This window comes from Gavialis gangeticus, unplaced genomic scaffold (assembly GCF_001723915.1).
Source record: "Gavialis gangeticus isolate Ggan-Ray unplaced genomic scaffold, GavGan_comp1, whole genome shotgun sequence".
In the NCBI taxonomy this organism is placed as follows: Eukaryota; Metazoa; Chordata; order Crocodylia; family Gavialidae; genus Gavialis; species Gavialis gangeticus.
Window position 1 is genome coordinate 44,184,575 of NW_017729006.1, and position 17,698 is coordinate 44,202,272.

General features: G+C 45.1%; 1 protein-coding gene across 1 annotated transcript in view; it reads left to right on the forward strand.

The window, feature by feature from the left end:
* LOC109291914 (activin receptor type-1-like) overlaps positions 1 to 17,698 on the forward strand; it is an 80,387-nt gene that overhangs the window by 36,528 nt on the left and 26,161 nt on the right. The window contains exon 3 of the mRNA XM_019509151.1: positions 14,952 to 15,212. Within this exon, the coding sequence (XP_019364696.1) occupies positions 14,952 to 15,212 (261 nt within the window). The remainder of the gene's footprint in view (positions 1 to 14,951; positions 15,213 to 17,698) is intronic.

Sequence of the window (17,698 nt, forward strand, 5' to 3'; positions counted from 1 at the left end):
CACACCTATCCACCCCCATAGACACACCTGCACCCTCCTGTACACCATACCTATCCTATTATATTCACGCATATACCCATATGCTCCCTCACCCACACCTATCCACCCCCATAGACACACCTGCACCCTCCTGTACACCATACCTATCCTATTATATTCACGCATATACCCATATGCTCCCTCACCCACACCTATCCACCCCCACAGACACACCCGCACCCTCCTGTACACCACACCTATCCTATTAGATACAATCACCTCTATGTACGCTACGCAAATATATATAAATCAGGACAAAAATATTTTTTGAAATCAAATTAATGAATGTTTTAGATGTTTGTTTTTAGAATATAATTTAGTATTTTTCTGGTTCCAAGATCTCAAAACCCCTTGCTGAAAGGAGTACTTCTGGGGGCAAAGGGAGGGACTTTTGGTGGTAAAGGTCAGGGGTTAGGGGGTGGGAGTTCTAGTCCCAAGATAGCGACCAGGGGGCGGGGCACCTGTCAAGGCACGAAGCTACCCACGCAGTAAGCAGCCCTCCACCCACAATAATTGCCTGCCCCTGGTTTATAAGATGCTGACTGTTTTTGTCTAAAACTACTTTGCCCAAGAAATGCCCTGGCATACATTGTGTGCTTCTGATTAAGTGAGCTTTAGCACATGTGTGTGTGCATCTCTCTCACACGTACGCGCATACACACAATGTATGGAGAGATGCCATTAGCCATGTTACTCTGCAGTCGAGTGGAAGGCAGTGTAGATTTGTACTTGTAGATTAACTGGAGTGAGTGCATGTATTCACATGTACGTGCATGCAAATACACACATACATGCACACTTTGGTTAGTTTATAGTGTAAGTCTATTCTGCCTTCCACTTGACTTCAGACTAACATGGCTAACTGCATTGTTCTGTACATTGTATGTATGTCAACCCCTTAAGATCCAATTTCATCACATAGGTTTGTCAGAAGCCCATTACTTAATTTCTACCTCTTTGATATTTAACGGGAAAAGAGTACTACAGTTTCCTGTTTCAAGATGGCTGATATGGTACCTCCTTCAACCTGGAAACCTAGTAGTCTTTGTCCAGGAATCATCATCATCCATACAGACTAATGGCAGCAGTTTCTTTGTTAAGAGATTTTACATGCTGTATAATGTGATTGATGCCGTGGGCACTTGGGCCTCTATCAAAATTCACTTTCATCTCCAACTTGTAAAATTCTAGGAAACAGTGGATGTTGCCCTTGTTGAGATGTTGCTGGATTGATTAATGCATCTGTAGACAACTTTAATGAAAGAGAATAAGAGATCTCTTTGACTTAACTGAATTTTTTATTTTTCTGAGTTACATGGTCCACAGGTCTGATTTAATTTGCTGAAGTTAATTCCAGTAAGTTTAGCAAGTTTTAGGTCACAGAGAATAACATCCTTTACCATGGAAGTAGTCACAACTGGTGGGCTTTACAGTGTAGATCAGCGACTAACATAGGTTTGGTTTTGCTATTACTTCATTTAGGAATTTGTATGTTGAAAGCTGTTTGGAGCTTGGGTAATTTGTAATTCAAGGGGGAAAAACTTCAGTAACTTAAAAGATTTTCCTACCCTTTTTAAGGACCAATATCAAATACTGGGGTATATTCCACTCCATAAAAATATTTATTAAATGCTGATGGCATTGCAGCGATGTTGTAGCCATGATGGTCAGGAAGTAAGTGAGAGGCAAAGATTTTTGTGGGTAACATCTTTTATTAGACCAACTGCATGGTTGGGATAGACTTAGACAGGTTTTTAAATGTAATACATTCTTCTTCAGGTCTGACCCCCATTGTGCAAATGCAGTTGCTGGCCTACCTTAAACTCATTTTTCTCATTTTGAGAACCCCAACATAATATTTCTGGAAGACTTTTCTGCCTCCCTGTTCTTGTCTTCCACTTTTCATGATACTGCTATACAGAATTCCTTTGATCAGTTGGCTCACCTGATTTCTTTTTGACAAGATATTCATTGATTCAGATTTTCCTGCACTGCAACATCAAAAGATGACATTTCAGGTTCACACTTCTCTAAATCAGGAGAAACAAAATGTTTTTTCACTCCTGCACTCTACTCCAACTTCAGGCAGACAAGTTTCAAATGCCGTAGCGGAGGACATACTTACCATTTCATTTTCCTGTGCCACTGAAGTTTGAAATCAACAGGTGCAGGTGCAGTCTGACATTTCAATTGTTTTGTTTATTGTTTAATCTGGTGCGTCACAGTCTGTTGGAAAATGTAGGCTGTTTATGTATTGTGTGTGGAAGTTGTTGACATTTTTCCCTTGGGTGGAAACTGATAGACATCCTCTCCATTTAATAAACAAAGCTTGTCTACGTTGGGTGGGAATGTTTCTTCATAGTAAGATCTGTAGCTGTAGTGCTAAAAGGCCTGTTTTGAAACCCCGCAATTTTTAGTGCATAATGCAATAAGATACAGTGCATGTTGTACACGTTTGAATTTCCAAAAGCATCACCTTGCAGTAAATCACTGTATACTCATCTTTGCATGGGTGCATTTGTATGGTGTGTTTGTTTGGTCCCCAGCTGTCTTCCTCTGCTGCTCTGTGGCCTGTCGAGACCAACTGATCCATTTATGTATCTTCTACTCTGTGGTCACGGTAACTAGATACCACCTTTTTACAAACACCAGCATGCAGCTAGGTTCAGTACATTTCTCTTGAGCTGTGCGGAGATTTTGGATCATCTTGTTTCTGGGTAAGGGAAATGTTCAAGAAATTTTGGAGGTGAAGTATTATGACCAGTTACCTCAAAAATGTAAGTCTCAAGGGATGGCTGTGTATGATCCATACAGTGCTGGATTGAAACCAAGGATATGAAAGAGACTTAAAAAAAGACAGAGGACCAAAACTGGACTTACAGGAGTGGTTGTGCCCACCTGTCCATATTATGAGGAGCCACACAGGATTTTGTTGTGAAATGCTGCCATTTTGCCTACTTTGGGCAGTTGTGATACAGGTGACTTGGGGATGACTGAGGATGAAGAAGTGGCTGAACCTCTTCACTCCACAGGGCACCAAACAGATGATGGAGGGCTGTGAACATCCTGAAGAGGACCTGGAAACCTTACCTTCCAGCCCCTTGACTAGTTGGTTTTCAAGTTCTAAATACTGCTAGCCAAATAGGGACACAATAGAGGAGATGGTAAAAATCTTTTTCGGCTTATTTTTCTTTATTATAAGTGGTTGGTACTGAATGCTGTGATATGTCTGGTATTTGTTTCTTCAGCTGCTTGCTGGATTCTCCTGTATCGGGTGCATGTAATCTAAAAACCTTTTGAATTTCTTCCTGCCCTTCCCCCAACATGCTTAAAATAGCACCTGTGATGCAGGGGATCTGTTTAGAATTGGTGTTGCTATGTTCATTAAGTTCTCCACTCCTTTCAAGCCCATTATTCACCGACAGACCTACCACCTTTTTTCCTCCAAACTCTCACTCCTGGCCTCCCATCACTACAGCTGCTCCCACCCTACAATGTGCTCAAATTGTGACTGCATGGGGAGGTAGGAGTGATGGGGAACAAAACCATAGCACTCAGTTTATAGCCATCCATGCTTTTACCTGCAGCCCCAGTCCCTGCTTCCCTTTTGTGCCTCCACTTCTCCCTGGGCACCTCCCACCACTTAGGTATGTAAGCATCAGAAGAGGAACTGTATCTTTAAAATGCATTTATTGAGAACAGTACAGAAGGAACACTTCATACTTTATATAACCTTCTTATAAATTTCATTTCTGAGCATGGCATCACAACAACTAGAGGGTTGTTTGTTTTTGAATCCAAAGCATTTCTGTAATATACGGCTATATTTCTAGTTCAAAAGTTAGGCAGAAGGCAGGGTAGGGTGGCATCTTGGTGACTAAGGGGTTTAGAGGGGCATACACTCTTGCGGATGACACCAGTTTCATAACATCTGAAGACTCAGTTTCCTTTCTTTTTGTGTGGAGTTGCAGACACTCTGGAGGGTAGGGGTAGGACCCAGAACGACCAGGATAATCTGAAAAATGGTCCAAAATCAATCGCATGAAATTGGGTAAGGACAAGTGCCAAGTCCTGCATATGGGAAGGAATACTTGCATGCACACATACAGACCGGGAAACGATTGGCCAGGCTGTGGTACTGCGGAGAAGGACCTGAAGATTACAGTGGATTTAATCTGAATGCGAACCGACAGGTGCAAAAAAAACCCCCAAACCCCAACCCCCCAAAAAAATAAAAAATCCACCAGAACCCAACAGCATACTGCGTTGTATTAACAGGAGTGTCACTTACGAATTAGGGGAAGTGATTCTTTTGCTCTGTTCAGCTTTGAAGCGTCACCCAGAGTGCTGTGTCTAGTTTTGGACCCTGCACTTCAAGAAAGATGTAGGAAAATAAGAATGCAGCAGGGAACAATAAAAATCCATTAGAGCCTGGACTGGTCTTTTTATTGTGACTGGTGAAGCACGCTCTTGCTCATGAAAACTTACGCATCTCTGATTCAGTTAGTCTGTGAGGTACATCTCCAAAATTAGGCAGAAAGCAGCATAGACTAACATAACTAACTACCTCTCTGGACTTTAATTTAGTATTATGTGCACTGATTACTCTTAGGACACTCAAGGTCTATCAGGTTTTCTATCAACTTGTTTCCTGATTCTTAGTTGTTTTTATTCTAATTTCCAATATAAATTTATTCATAACTAGTTTGTAGCTATTGGCACTTGTGCTAGAGGCAATGCATAAGTATTGACTGGGGGCGGGGTTGGGGCACAACACTGCGCTGCTGCCCCCACTACTGTTGGGCACTAGGTTTGACTGGCCTGCAGCCTTGTGGTCAATGCAGAAATAGCACTACTGCTGCTGGGCCCTGGCTCCTGCTGGGCTGTAGACCTGTGCCCCACTGTCGGCCCAGAAATCTGGGGGGCACGTGCCCCCCATGCCTCCCTGATACATCAGCAGTGACTTGTGCCAGTATCTTTAACTCAAATAGCCTTTCTCCCTCCCTATAACTCAAATAGCCTATCCCTCCCCAAATGTATTTATAAATAAATAATCATATCTTCTCTCATCTTTCATTCTGCTAAGTGGAACACCTTCTGGGATATGTGCTTCAGTGCTAGATATGAGCTTTAAAGTTAGGACTGTCTGCAGAGCAACAAATATAATTACTAACCTAGTCCCACTGCTATATCTCTTTTCTCCCCCACTCCCATATCTTGAAAATTCTACGAGTCGTCCCATGGGAAAAGTACCTGGAGTACTGGAAATACAGTTGCTGGAATGCCCCCCATGTTCTCTGAAACTCCTGGCTGCAAACCCACCACCAATGTCACCCTATCCACTAGCAAAACACAAAAGGCAACCAAGCACTACCATTGCATTTGAGTTCCAAAATGCTTGAGAAAAAAAGTGGAAAATATTTTACTGTTTCCAGAGTTTTATAGGACTGGGAAGAGACTGAGGATAGTATATCAAAAATACTGGAGTGGGCATGGGGCTTTTATTTTTAGGCTGTGGAAACTGAACATTACTTTTCTCACCTTATGCCAGGACCTCAACCTGATCTGGTAGACCCTTCCAGAGATGGGTAATATCAACCATGCAATGTCTGGCAAGTTTCAAGGGAAAGAACAAAAGAGAAAATGCTGGTGTTAGTAGCCTCTGGGAAGCAGCTCATGAGTGGAGGGGGTTTCTTAAGCATGAGAAACAGAAGGATGGAGGCAAATGGAGAGCTGGCACATAAGAAATACAGGGAAATGCAGAGGCAGATGATGGAGATCATAAGCAGGCATATGTTATTGCTGGATAGCATACTCTGTAAAAGTTTGCGTTCCCCCTGCTCATTGTCTGGCTAACTAAATTAGGCTGATCCTATTTCAGTCATGCAGGTCCTCCTGCAAAGTTCCACCTACTGGGAGAAACATTTTGCCACAGGAACCCCCAACCCATAGCTCTTTGCTTTAGAGCATTGAAAACAGTGCCTTCTGCAACCTCATCTTGGATCTCTCTCACCCATACAGCAGTGGTGAGGGCTTGCTGCCAAGCCTTTCTACTGTATGATGACCAGGTAGAAAAGGCTGGAACAACACAACTTTTATTTATTAACATTTTCACACAATTCTCTCTGCTTTTATTTATTAACATTTTTTTGCACAATTCTTTGCACTCTGTATGTTTGTAGTTGCCTTTTTTGAACAATAAAGTTTGTTTCTTTTCACTGTGGTAGGTGTTAAAATTTATAGAGATGCTCATGACAGAATTTTCATTTCAAGGTACAGGGTGTTTGGAAATCGGACAGCAAGTGAGAGCTGAAAGCACAGATCGTATTCTTTAAATACTTTGCACAGTTATTGAAAGCCTGAGTGGAAATAAATATCATGTAATACAGACATTCCCTATGTTAACTCAAACTATGAAACTATCATATAACATGGGCTTAAAGATAAAGCAGTCATGAAAGACAGTCATCCTCAGCTGTGAGGGATTGCTAATGATCATGCTGATGCTTATGATAACACAGGTATATTTCAGAAGGTGAAAGCACACAAAATAAGTCATGAAAAGCTACAGCATAAAAAGTTAGTCTTTATTTGCAAAAGAGGGACATAAGGGATCCCTGATAATAGATGTCTGGAAAGTATCATTTTTGAGTGAGCATCTTTCTGTCTGCTCATAGCATTTTAAAAGTCACCTGACTTCTGCCTCTGTTGTCATAAATGTGCAACACACAACATTATTATACTTTGCAGAAAGTATTTCTCTGCAACTTCTAGCCTTTATATTAGCAATCACGTCTATCAGTCTCTTAAATGCACATTTTGCTGTCATTCTGTCATTAAGTTATAGCTAAATAATTTTCTGTGTTCCAAAAGTCTAAAAGGCTTTAACAGCATAGGAGGGGGAATGACAACACTATGTGGGAGCAAATATGTCAGGGGGGGTCATTAACTTTTTCAGGCCACCCCATACTATTGGTAAATCTGTCAGTGTTCAAATTAGATCTTGGGATGAACAGGGAAGTACTCTTTTTTTTTGTTAAAGAGACCAAAGACCTAACATGGACAATGCCAAATAAGAACATGGATTCTATCAGTTGCCCCAATGCAGCCCTGTGGTTGCAGAGTTATAATTAATCTAAGGATGGGTAAGCCTTGTCTTGTGAGGGCAATAACTTCTTAATAGCAGTGCACACTTCCATCATTTCAGCCTCAACATGTTTTTCTCATACCAAAGCAGTGAGATACTGACTGATAATAAGGGTTGCAAGCTTCCTGGTGATGATAACCATCTGCTCCTTAACAGATGTTGTGATGCAGGTCTGGGCTGCATTAAGCACAAATCTCAAGGAAGATGCCTCTTGTTATCCTGAAGTTCTGTGGCTACTGCTAGCCATCTAAAGTCTGTAGGACAGTCCTGTTTCACCATTTGATGCTTGTTTTATGATCTCAGCAGTACTGCTTTGGGCTTCACACTTCAAGAAAGATGTGGGAAAACTGCAAATAGCCCATAAATAGCAACCAAAATGAATACAAGAACTCATGACATGTAAGGAAAGGTTGGAAGAACTGGAATTATTTAGTCTAGAAGAGACCAGACTAAGGTGGGTGTAATTTAGAACAGAAAGCTGAAAGTTGTCTGGAAGTAGTCTAATGGTGGTGTTCAGCAGTTACGTGAAAAGTTTACACTATTCTCATAGTCCTTGCTTTGTTAGGTGAAGCAAATGATCCCATTTTCCATGGCAATTAAAATGCAATCCAGACACCGGAGCAAACTCACTAAGCACTAACTGCAAAATCAGCAGGTTAGGATGCTCAAGGGAACCCACTCCCACCACAACCCAGGAACAGAGCTTCTCTACAAGTGCAAGGAATCCTAGGGCCTCCAATGGCACACTTACTTGCCTATACACTAATGCGAGGAGCTGGTTCTTCTGCTAAAGAGACATGATTATGGTCTTATAGGAATAACAGAGACCTGGTGGGACTCCTATGACTGGACCACTGGTATAGATGGCTATCCCCTGTGTAGGAGAGATCATACTGGAAAAAGGGGCAGGGGTGTGGCTCTCTATGTTAAGGAGAGCTACACGCCCCTACAAGCTGAGATTGGCATCCAAGGAGGGTGACTGGAGACCCTCTGATTTAGAATACGGGGGGAAACATGGTGAAGGAGATACAGTGGTAGGAGTCTACTACAGACCTCCAAATCAGGAACAAGAGCTTGACCATGAATTCACCAGGGAACTGGCTGAGGCTGCATGCTCTCAGTGCTTGGTTGTTATGGGAGACTTCAACTATCTGGACATCTCATGGGAAGAGCACTCAGCCAAATCCGATCTGTTACAAAGCTTCCTTACCTTTATGGATGGTCTTTACCTATCTCAAGAAGTTAATGGGCCAACAAGAGGTAAGGCACTGCTGGACCTGGTACTGGCTAAAGGGGGTGATCTAGTCAGTCACCTAAGAATCAAAGGGAAGCTGGGAGACAGTGACCACGAGTTGATCCCTTTCACTATCCATTGCAAAGCTGGCAAGTCAGCAATGCAGAAGTCTTTGGCTTTAGGAAAGCTGACTTTCATAAGCTTAGGAGGCTTGTTGAGGATCTGAGAGGCCATAATCAGGCAGGGAGGGGAGTTCATGACGAGTGGTTGCTCCTTAAGGAAGCGATCCTAGAAGCACAAGGGAAGTCCATCCCAACCCATACGAAAGGGAGTAAAAGAGCTCAGCAACCCTGTTGGCTCAACAGGGAACTCAAGGCCCTCCTACGTCTAAAAAGAGAGGTGTATAAAGGATGGAAGACAGGAAACACCATTAGTAGAGTATTCTGCACTGGTCTGCACCAGTAGAGAGTGAACTAGGAAAGCCAAGGCTGTAACCAAACTCCAACTGGCTACACAAATCAAGGACAATAAAAAGTCCTTCTTCAGATACATAGGAAAGAAAAAGAAGGGTAACATTGGTCCCTTGCTAAACCAAATGGGGAAGCTGACAACCGACACACAGGAAAAAGCCAATTTGCTTACTGCTTACTTTGTGTTAGTTTTTCACCAGCCCAAAGGGACCACATCCTGCCTAACATATGGGACAGCCAGAGTAAGGGTGAATATATGCCCACCATTAACATAGATCTTGTGAAGGAACACCTTGAGAAGCTGGACACCTACACATCAGCTGGTCTGGATAGATTGCACCCAATCTAAAGGAACTGGCAGACATCATAGTGCGACCACTGGCAAGGATATTCAAGAACTCATGGCACTTTGGCAAAGTACCTGAAGATTGGAAGAGGGCTAATGTGGTGTCTGTCTTCAAGAAAGGGAGGAAAGAAGATCCAGGAAACTACAGGTGAATCATTTGGACCTCAATCTCTGGAGAGATCTTGGAAAAAATTATCAAACAAACCATTCTTGACAGGCTAACAGAAGGCAACATTTCGAGGGATAGTCAACATGGGTTTGTTGCGGGTACGTTTTACCTGACCAATCTCATTTCCTTCTATGACCAGGTGATGTATCACCTGGACAAAGGAGAAGAAGTTGATATCATTCATAGATTCATAGATGTTTGGGTCAGAAGGGACCTTGGCAGATCATTGAGTCCAACCCCTGACCTGGGGCAGGAAAGAGCACTGGGATCAGGTGACCCCAGCCAGGTGCTTGTCCAGTCTCCTCTTGAAGACCCCCAAGGTAGGGGAGAGCACCACCTCCCTTGGAAGCCCATTACAAATTCTGGCAACCCTTACCGTAAAGAAGTACTTCCTGATGTCTAACCTAAATCTGCTCTCTGACAGTTTGTGGCTGTTGTTCCTAGTTACTCCAAGGGGTACTCCAGTAAACAGAGCAACTCCTATTCCTTGTCTCCCCCCCCAATGAATTTGTAGGCGGCCACAAAATCATCTCTCAGCCTTCTTTTGTGGGGGCTGAAGAGTTCCAGTTCCCTCAATGTCTCCTTGTAGGGCCTTGCATGCAGGCCCCTGACCATATGAGTGGCCCTCCTCTGAACCCTCTTGAGGTTGTCCACATCCCTCTTGAAGTGTGGCACCCAAAACTGGACACAATATTCCAACTGCGGCTTGACCAATGCTGCATAGAGGGGAAGTATCACCTCCCTGGACCTGTTTGTCATGCACCTGCTAATGCATGATAAAGTGCGGTTAACTTTACTGATCCCTTCATCACATTGACGACTTATATTCATCTTGGTGTCAACAGTGACTCCAAGATCCCTTTCCCCTGCTGTGCTGCTGAGAAGGTCCTCCCCCAGCCTGTAAGTGTTCTAGTGATTCCTTCTCCCTAGGTGCAGCAGATTGCACTTGTCCTTGTTAAACTGCATCCTATTCTGCTCCACCCACTTTTCCAACCTGTCCAGATCCTCCTGGATTCCTTCCCCATCTTCCAATGTGTTAACTTTACCACATAATTTGGTATCATTTGCAAACTTGGACAGAGTGCCTTCCACACCCCCGTCCAAGTTACTGATGAAGACACTGAACAGCACTGGTCCAAGGACCGAACCACTGCTCACATCTTTCCAGGTGATACCCATCACCACCACTTTCTGGGTGTGACCCCTAAGCCAATTTGCCACCCACCTGACCGTGTAATCATCTACCTCACAGCCACTCAGTTTATCTGTGAGAATAGAATGAGACACCGTATTGAAGGCCTTCTTAAAATCCAAGTAGATCATATATTTGGACTTCAAAAAAGCTTTTGACCTGGTGTCCCACAATGTTGTCATGGAAAAATTGGGCAACTGCAGCCTCAACTATACTGCAGTCCGCTGGCTGGGGAACTGGCTCCAAGGTCAGACCCAGAGTGTGGTAGTTGATGGAATTGAATCAACATGACACTCAGTGACCAGTGGTGTCCCCCAAGGATCTGTTTTTGGACCCATACTCTTTAGTGTCTTTATAAATGATCTGGACTCTGGTGTCAGATGCGGACTGGCCAAGTTTGCTAATGACACCAAACTATGGGGAAGAGTATCCACGCTTGAGGATAGGCTGGTGGTCTAGGCTGAACTCGATAGGCTTGCAAGGTGGGTGGATGAAAACCTGATGGCATTCAATACAGAGAAATGCAAGGTGCTCCACCTCAGGGGGAAACCCACATCATACTTATAGGCTTGGCAGTGCTATACTTGCTAGCACAGGGGTGGGCAAAATACGGCCCGTGGGCCAGATGCGGCCCGCTACACCACTCTATCTGGCCTGCAGGGCCCCTAAAAATTTAGAAAATTAATATGTATTTATCTGTCCTTGGTTCCTGTCAAAGATGGCAGGAGTCAGAGGCAGTAAGACCCAGGGGAAGCCCTGGCGGGCTCCTGCAACAGCAGGACCTGCCTGGTCCTGCCCCCCCAGACCATGTGGCTTCTTGGCTGCACCAGTGCTGGCAACTCAGGTAAGGGGAAGAGGAGAGGGGAAAGGCAGGGGAGGACCACAGGCAGGGAACGAGTTGGTTCCTCCCCTGATCCGTGGCCTGCGCTCCCTGTTGCATCTCCTCACAGCCCACATGGGGCTGTCCTAGGCAGGCACAGGCAGCCCCATGCGGCCATAATGCCGGCCATGGGGCAGAGGAGGGGCAACTTTTCCCCACACTCAGCACCAGCTTGTAGTCCGTCCCTGCTGCCAGCCTGGGACCTGTGCTGGCACCGGGCTCACCTGTCAGGGCTGCACCACGGCGGGAGCAGCTGCAGACCCCCTGCTTGCCACGCCAGGCAGTGTTTGCTGCTGCTGCTTGCCCAGAGCTTCCACGCTGGGCAGCACGGAGGCAGCAGTGGCAGCTGCACTGCAGCCTAGCTTGGCGTGAGCTCTGGGTGGGCAGCAGCAGCGAATACTGCCCGGTGTGGCAAGCAGGGGGGCTGCTTTCCTCCTTGCCAAGCAGGTGCTGCCACCGTGGCACAGACCCAACAGACAAGCCCGGAGCCAGCGTGGGGCCCAGGCTGGCAGCGGAGACGGGTTACAAGCTGGTTCTGAGCATGGGAAAAGCAGCCCCTCGCCCACCCCATGGCCGACGCCTCGCGCTGCAGTCTCTCACAGCCCACATGGGGCTGCCTGTGCCTGCTCAGGATAGCCCTGCGCAGGCTGCAAGCTGCTGCAGCAAGGAGCGCTGGCCAAGGGGCAGGGGAGGGGTGGCTTTTCCCCCGCACTCAGCACCAGCTTGTTACCTGCTGGTGAGCGTGGGGTTGGGGCTGCACACTACCCCCTGCCTGTACCATGGGGCTCAGGGGGAAACTGGGAGCCAGTGGGAGCATGGGGCTCACACACGTGTCCCAGGGCCAGCGCTGGCAGGGCCCAGAGCAGGGTGGCAGGAGTACAGGGTCCCAGCTGGTAGGGCTCTATGGAGCTGGGCCAGCTCCCCCCTCTCCCTGCTGGTGCAGCCCAGCCTGGCTCCACAGACCCCTGCCAGCCTCTGCCCTGCTCTGGGCCTCGCGAGTGCTGGCCCTGGGACATTGGTCCCAAGATGGAGACCAAGGGGTGGGGCACCTGTCAAAGGGCGAGCTACCCATGCGTCCCTCGACAGCTTGCCAAAACTGGGTAAGCGGCCCTCCACCCAAAAAAATTGCCTACCCCTGTGCTAGCACTGTGACCGAAAGAGACTTTGGGAGTCATGATTGGCCACAAGATGAACATGAGTCACCAATGTGATGCTGCAGCAGGTCAAGTGAACAAAACTCTGGCTTGCATCTACCAATGCATCTTAAGCAAGACCCAGAACATCATCCTCCCACTGTACTCAGCCTTGGTGAGGTCGCATCTGGAGTACTGCATCCAATTCTGGGCTCCACAATTCAAGACAGATGTGGAGAAGCTTGAAAGAGTCCAGAGGAGAGCCATGTACATGATCAGAGGGCAAGAGAACAGGCCTTATGAAGAGAGGCTGAGAGGCATGGGACTCTTCAGCCTGGAGAAGTGCAGGCTTGGGGTGACTTGGTAGCTGCCTATAAGTATATAAGGCACGTGCATCAGGATCTGAGGGAATGCCTGTTCGCCAGAGCACCCCAAGGGATGACAAGGTCCAACGGTCACAAACTCCACCAAGACAGTTTTAGGCTGGACATAAGGAAAAACTTCTTTACTCTCCGAGCCCCGAAGGCCTGGAATAGACTCCCCCCAGAGGTGATGCAAGCACCTACTTTGGACACCTGTAAGAAACGGTTGGATGCTTATCTTGCTGGGGTCCTTTGACTGTAGCTGACTTCCTGCCCCCTGAACAGGGGGCTGGACCCGGTGATCTTACGAGGTCCCTTATTGTCCTAATGTCTGTGAAATCTATTAAAGCTTTTTATGATTTTGGGATGATCTTTGTTGGAGATCTAGTGTGTTTGGATGTTTCTCATGTTGTTTCAGAGAAATATGAAAAGCAGTTATCTGCAATGTATTCGGTTTTTTATTTATTACACATTTGATAGTTTTTTGGGGAACAGAACCTTCAGTCTTCAGTGAATTTCAGGAAAAGCATGTGTGTGAGAGCAAGAGATGCATATTGGCTTCTGTAAAAGTATACTTTTTTAGTTTAAAGCTAGTTGTATAGACATCTGCGTCTCTAATTTTATGTGGACTAATTCTAATATATAATTTTTTGTTTGACACATAATAGTCTCTCCCTTTCCTTTATTTGCCCTGACTCTCTTTTACTTGTTCAGCTCACCCCATATCTCAACGTGGTTGGTTGATAAGGCTACTTCCCAAAGGTGTGATTCCCACTTATTCCAACAGGAAGTCAGAAGTAACTTGTTTGTTGTTTTTTTTTTAATCTCTACTTCTGTGTCACAGGCCAGCTGGGCACTGTGAGTATATCGATTTAGTTGCAGACGGTCTGAGCACTGCAACTTTATTAGCCACTGGGCTTTTTGGTTCGGGATCGAGGAGGTGATGTTGGAAAGGAAAGCAAGGACAAATGTCACTTACAAAAAAGAATGAATTTAACTTATGACAACAAAAGATATAATTTGCGCATGTAATAGTTAATTAAAAGGTTAAGCTAATAAACAGACAACATAACAATACAGATTAAAATTGACAGTGATAATAAAACAGATAATGAAATTAACCATGAGTTCCCACTTGGTTAGTAACTTATCGATAGTCCCTCGGTTAGAAGATGCATGTCAAGTTGAATCAGAGAAGTCAGATGTCTCTGAACTGGGCTGCCCGAAGGAGAACCGGTGGAAGCCCCTCAGTCAGGATCTGGTCCTCGCTCTCTCAGGGAGTAAGAGAGATCCATGAGGGTATGAGACAGCAATGACCCTTCCGTTCAGTCCTTCCCAAGGGTTACTTTGATGTGCGTGTTCTTTTATATCTTAATTATGCTAATTTTCAGTTGCATAACCATTCATAATATTACTTTATAGCTGTTATCCTATGGGGTTAAAAGGTGTTAGAAATCATTATAAGAAGTTACCCAAGCTTTGGTTTATCCAATAAGCAGATTGCAACACAGCATCTTCAGGTTTGAAATTAATATTACTCCGCTTAAATCCAGCCTCTTCAGAACTCTCTGACTATGCTTTTTTATATGTCCTTTCCTGGAATGTGCTGCATAAGCTAGGCAGCTGAATCCAGCCTTTATCATCATCAAGGCTAAATTCTGAGCAAGAAAGAACTATTAGGTCAGCTGATTTTACAGCTATAGCTTTGTCTTTAAGGCCTAGTCAGTTCCACAAACAGGTACAAGTTACATTTGCGGGTTACAAAAATACAAGCTTCATATTAGACAAAAGTTCCAAATGCCTCCAAGAAGCACATATTTGTTGCTTATTCATTTCTTTGGTTCTGGCCATCACACTTCTGCTTTGGACATACTCACCATTTGCTTGTGACTCTATGTTGTGTGAGAATATCTGCTGGAAGGTAAGAACCAAAGACTTCAGGCTTGTGAGACCTTCACATGCTTTTTTTCCTGTTTTAGATGGAGCTGTTAAATCCATGCTGTTTGAATGCATATGTGAGGGGAATTCCTGTGATCATCAAAAACGTTGTTTTGGTCAGCAGTGTTTTGCCTCTGTGATCCTGAATGGTGAGGCATATGTTTTCCAGAAAGGATGTTTTGGTGTGCTGGAACATGGAGAAATGACATGCAAGACAGCACCTTCAATAAATCAGGTAGTGGAATGCTGTTACGGAAATCTCTGCAACTGGAACATAAGTGCAAAGCCACTACTTCCCCAAGGTATGATTGCTGTAATTTCTTAGTTAGAATGTTACATTTGAAATTTCTTTTTTTGTTTATAGTAAGATTACAAATGATCTTGATTACATATCAAAGCATTTTTTGGAAATACTTGTAACATGATTTACAGCTTTCAGGCTCTGCATAACTGAAATCTTACTCTTACCTTTTTAGTCTTTGGATTATGGATTTGTAGAAATTCTTATATAATAAAGGGCTTAGTCCGTCTGTCTGTCTGTCCACAACGCTTTTGGAGTACTCTGATTGATTAGTGAAACAACCAATCAGAGTGTGGAGTGCTGCCATGACAGCGGAAATGGAGCGGGGGGGCTGTCCTGCCCCCCCCCCCCCCAACTCCCCGGCCTTGCTCCTCGGAGACAGTGAAGCACCACCATGACAGGGGATGGAGTGGGGGCGAGGCCAGCAGTGCTGGTAGCAGCAATGGTGCAGGGTGCTGGGGGGGGGGTGGCGAATGTGACACATTGCCTGCAGGGGATGCCAATTAGCTAATTAATCCAGAGGGTCGTTAATCCTCTATGACCCACAGGTAGTCAGGCTTGGGGCATTAAAGTAAGTTAATTTTCCTAAGCATTGATCTGTTGCCCGACTCCATTCAGAGTTAAAAACGTAGCTACACATTACAACACAGGTAGGTTGAGCAATATAAGCTATATCACAGAACAAAACCCGCTCAACAACTACCCGACGCAATATTCCCATAACACCCAAGCTTCAACACAATAAAATACACCCAATGAAACAATAACGTGATGCACATCCCAAACTCAATGTCCCTGGTCATACAACCAATCAACTACACATTACAATGAGCTTTGGCCACTACGCAGATAACTGCTGTGCAACTTCACAGACAACCCAGAAACCACAGATAGCAGCAAGAACACCCTGGGCCTAGTTAGCAGGAGAAACACTCTGACAGTCCCAAAGGATTCCTAGCATTTTCCTACCTAGGTGCTCAGCACCTCAAATAGGAAAAGGTGCTGAGTACCTAAGCAGGAAAAAGCACGAGACAGGTAAGCCTCAGTGAGCTCAATCCCAATGACCAGGTCACAGCAAGGAACCTGCACTCGACAAACCCTGCACCCTGAGAGCCCAGAGTCAGAACTGTCCACCAGAGTGAGAGCAAAGCCAAGCCTGAGCCCCCAGAGCTCCTGCTGGCTGCTCTGGACAGGATTTATAGCCTTCTAATCACATCACCTGTCACTCACCCAATGGTCCAATCATCGCCCTTTTCACAATACCCAATCAAATTCAAACGTGGGCAGTACTTAAAAGGACCAATCAATTCAGACTATTTCAAACATATATAAACATCAGTCAACAGTTGCATTACCATTATACACTGTGCATGCCCAGACCTTAAAAGTAGGTCGTGACTTCATCAAGGCTGAGAGTTCAAAGCCCCTAGAAACTTCTCACCTGTAGTCATATGGTGCATATGTGGACTCTCACTGTTCTACAGAGGGGATGGCGGGGCACACTTCCCCTGCTCCTAGGAGGCGGTGGCATGGGGTGGTGGGTGGCAGCGCTCCGTCCCTGTGCCGCCCCCGCCCATCATTCTTGACAGGCAATTCGCTTCTCTAATATAAATAAGCCTTTGTAGATGGTTGTGGAACTATTTTAGGAGTGGGGAGTAGTCATAAATTGACTCATTAGCATTCAACTTCTTGTAAATCTTTTTTTATAAACCCTTCATCCTCTTTAGTGCAGAGTCAGATAACTTATTTTGTCTGTGCTTGCTGTAGAAGGAGGAAGGAGCATTTTCTTCTCTCTTGATTGTAGTGTTTGGGAAAGAGGCAGCCAACATCCTTGTAACTCTTCTCCTGTTTTTCTAGCTATCCTCTGTTTCAAAGGCACTTCAAACTATATTGACTAAATTTATCTTCTCAGTCCCATCATGCAAGGAAGTTAGGACATAAATATGAACAGACATTCTTTGAAGTGCTTCAGATCCTGCTCCACTATCAAGTGCATCAAATTTGCAGCCTGAAGTGCTTTAAATTTGCAGCCCTTCTGCACCATACTTGTGTATGGGCCCCTCATAACTGAGGTGTTTCAGGATGGCCTCAGTCCCATGTTGTGTCAGAGCCCTTGGGGCTGGTGAGTAGAGATCCCAGCTTACCTTTCAAACTGGAATTTCCAAAGGCTCCTGAGAACTGCTAAGTGCAGAGAAGAGAGCTCAGTGACTATGCCCTCCACCTGTTGCGTGTCCACTGCAGACCTGGTCTATTTTACTTTGGGTGAGTTTGTCAGTTATGAGAGCAGCACCACAATCCTGGGGAGCCAGGAATGATTCACAGGAGCAGCTTCTGGGAGCAGTCTGAAGGTGGGAAGCAGAGTACTGTGCTTCAAAGTAGTTCCTATTTTTTTTCTGGAGTCTTTTCTGAGATGGAACATACCTTTCGACAGGTTTTTGTGGCTATGTATGTTGATACCTTCACTTTTTAGACCACTTTAAAGGCACT